This window comes from Leptopilina heterotoma, unplaced genomic scaffold (assembly GCF_015476425.1).
Source record: "Leptopilina heterotoma isolate Lh14 unplaced genomic scaffold, ASM1547642v1 Lhet_99, whole genome shotgun sequence".
Taxonomy (NCBI): domain Eukaryota; kingdom Metazoa; phylum Arthropoda; class Insecta; order Hymenoptera; family Figitidae; genus Leptopilina; species Leptopilina heterotoma.
This window is the reverse complement of record NW_025111206.1, coordinates 974,506-977,027: the sequence shown is the minus strand read 5'-3', so window position 1 is coordinate 977,027 and position 2,522 is coordinate 974,506. Positions and strand designations below refer to the sequence as shown.

Below are 2,522 nucleotides of genomic sequence, written 5' to 3'. Positions count from 1 at the left end.
CGACTCTACAAAGTATGCCATAAGCTAAAGAATTTCAAGTAAGGTCATCGATACAGTAGTTTAACCGGGAAACCTCCTCAGAAATGACCTACCATAGGTTGGTAGTGAGATCACCACTGACGTCATTGCACCACTATAAAAAGCATAGTTGCGGCTTGAACTGCGCAAGCTTCATTATCGATTTCTGCGCGACTTCCCATTGTAAGGGCCGTCAGCGCACAAGGACCACAGGTCGAGGGAAACCGTACCTCGCGCTGGTGGACTCGTCCTGGATCAAAATTCCAAGGACCGAGTCCTAGTGTTTTATCAAAAGGAAAAAAAAATCAGGGATCATCACAAGAGAAAAACATCAAAAAAAAAGGGATAGAAAGGAAGAAGAAATCCCACTCAAAAACGTGATGTGAAATAAAAGCACGAATAAAAATTGTTTCATCATCAACAAAACAAAAAATTAAAGTCCACCATTTCTTCTGGATGATATGGGAAAACAAATTCCTGTCGAGGACCTAGTGATACCGCCTCAGGATGGGAGAATATGCGGTACCATCTGCATGTGTCAGATGACTGCCGTTCTATCATCCGTTGCCTTGGTCTATTTGACAGTTGCCATTTATATGCCATTCACTCGTGCATTTGTCTCCGGTATAAGTGACGTGCCCGTCATGTGCACCACCACGAGGGCTGTCAATGCTGATAATTGCGATTGGGGAAGTTGCGGTGAATGGTGTTTATCAAAAACATCGGGTCCATGTGTTCAAATACATGTCAATTTACGACAAAATGGCACCACCATCCTCCTTGCGAATTGCACTAATACAACAAATAAAACATGCTACGGCATCGATCAGGAGGCGGCCAAAAAATCAAAGTGCATCGCCGACGAATGTCGTAATTTAACAGGTACATTCAATTGTACACTCGGTGTTTGCATCAACATAACCGATGCATTTGAATGTATGTTTCGCGACACAGATCCACCGCTCAAGTGTTCAGGTAGACGGGGTAAAATCACATGCATTGACATTGACGGTCTATTCACATGTAGTCGTGGTAGTTGTGAAAAAATTCGGACACCCTACAATTGTGATCGTCGTTGTGTCGATATACCGACGAGAAATAAAAATATGATTTTACTAAGTGGCGATAAAGTTTATTTGAGTCAATGTGAAAGTGTATTTGAGGAAGAGACAGGAAAAGAGATATGGAATGAGAATCGTGGTGATGTGATGATGGCAAGTTGTTATGGGGTTTTTAATAGTAGTCTCGGTGTTCAGGCAGTTGATTGTATTAATGGTTCAGTATTGGAGAAGGATCAGCTCACTGATTTGACGAATTTCACCTATTTATCGTATTTAAATATATTTGCCACGAAACCATTGGATGAGACGAGGAAGGTCCTGCCACCTGAACAGGATCTTATTATTGCTAATGAGAGTAGATTGTTGATTAATTTGGAGGGTTGTGTCAATACATTGAGGGATGAGTGTAAGGCATTTTTAATGGATTATGGTAAGGATGGATCGGATCATAATGCAAGGGCAAGATTCCCATGTTTTTATGCGGAAAATAAAAAGGAAGTTGTCGTATCGAGATTTGATTTGGATACAACGCAAAAGGAGTTTGTTGTTGCCTTAGTGCTGCCCAGCGTTTTATTTGTGGTCAGCTGTCTCACGTTAATTCTTTGTCAACGCACTGTCATTGTTGGTGACGATGCTAAAATGAGGTTCAAGGGCACTTCCGGCGCTATAACAGCAATGGCCATTGAGAAAAGCATCTCTGGAAATATTGGCGATGCCGGGGGAGGAGATTCAGTCATGGCACTCTGAGATCCGTCACGTAAGATCTCTCCCTCTCTCGATTTTCCTCTTTTACTCTTTTGTTCTAAAAACTGATTTTTATTCTTAAAAACGAAATGTATAGCATTTTGTTTTCAAATTTACTGAAAAATATTGATCAAACATCAACAATATTAGGTGCTGTCCATAGATTCTTTTTGCGTTCTTATGTTGAACATAAGTGGCTATGTCCACAATAGGCTCTCTTTATGTTCCTATATTGAACATAACATAAAAATTACAACAGATTTAATAGATTTCTTTGTACTTTTGTTATGTTCAATGTAAGGACATAAAAAGAGCCTGTTGTTGACATAACCCAACCAAACAAACATCAAAAATAATAATAGAACCTTTTAAAGTACCAACCGATGTCAAAAATATCAACCAAACATTAAAACACTAAAAATATTGCCGATTGTTAAAACGAAACCTAACCTCGCATTTTTTTTCTTCTTTTTTCAATAATAACCGTTTAAAACAAATCATTAAAAAAGAAATAGTGACAATAAACCATAAATAAATGTATAATGTTCAATTTTCTTTTGCAGGCATTCCCCTCCTGGAGGAGAGTCCGGCAAGACCGCCGGTTTTCTCTCTACGCGGCCATTATTAAAGTGTAAAGAAGGGAGGGGAACGCGTGGTTCAAATTCTTAATTAATAACACGATTAGATTAATAACGCAAG

At 39.2% G+C, this 2,522-nt stretch overlaps 1 protein-coding gene across 1 annotated transcript; it reads left to right on the top strand.

Annotated features, from left to right (window-relative positions):
* Positions 1 to 219: 219 nt before the first annotated feature.
* LOC122512451 lies at positions 220 to 2,522 on the top strand. Its single transcript, XM_043628283.1, has 2 exons — positions 220 to 1,836; positions 2,387 to 2,522. The coding sequence occupies exon 1, from the start codon at positions 480 to 482 to the stop codon at positions 1,824 to 1,826; it is 1,347 nt and encodes a 448-aa protein (XP_043484218.1). The 5' UTR covers positions 220 to 479; the 3' UTR covers positions 1,827 to 1,836; positions 2,387 to 2,522.

What these genes read in the sequence shown, in the direction of transcription:
- LOC122512451 (XM_043628283.1), top strand. Translation starts at nt 480, where the DNA reads ATGGGAAAACAAATTCCTGTCGAGGACCTAGTGATACCGCCTCAGGAT.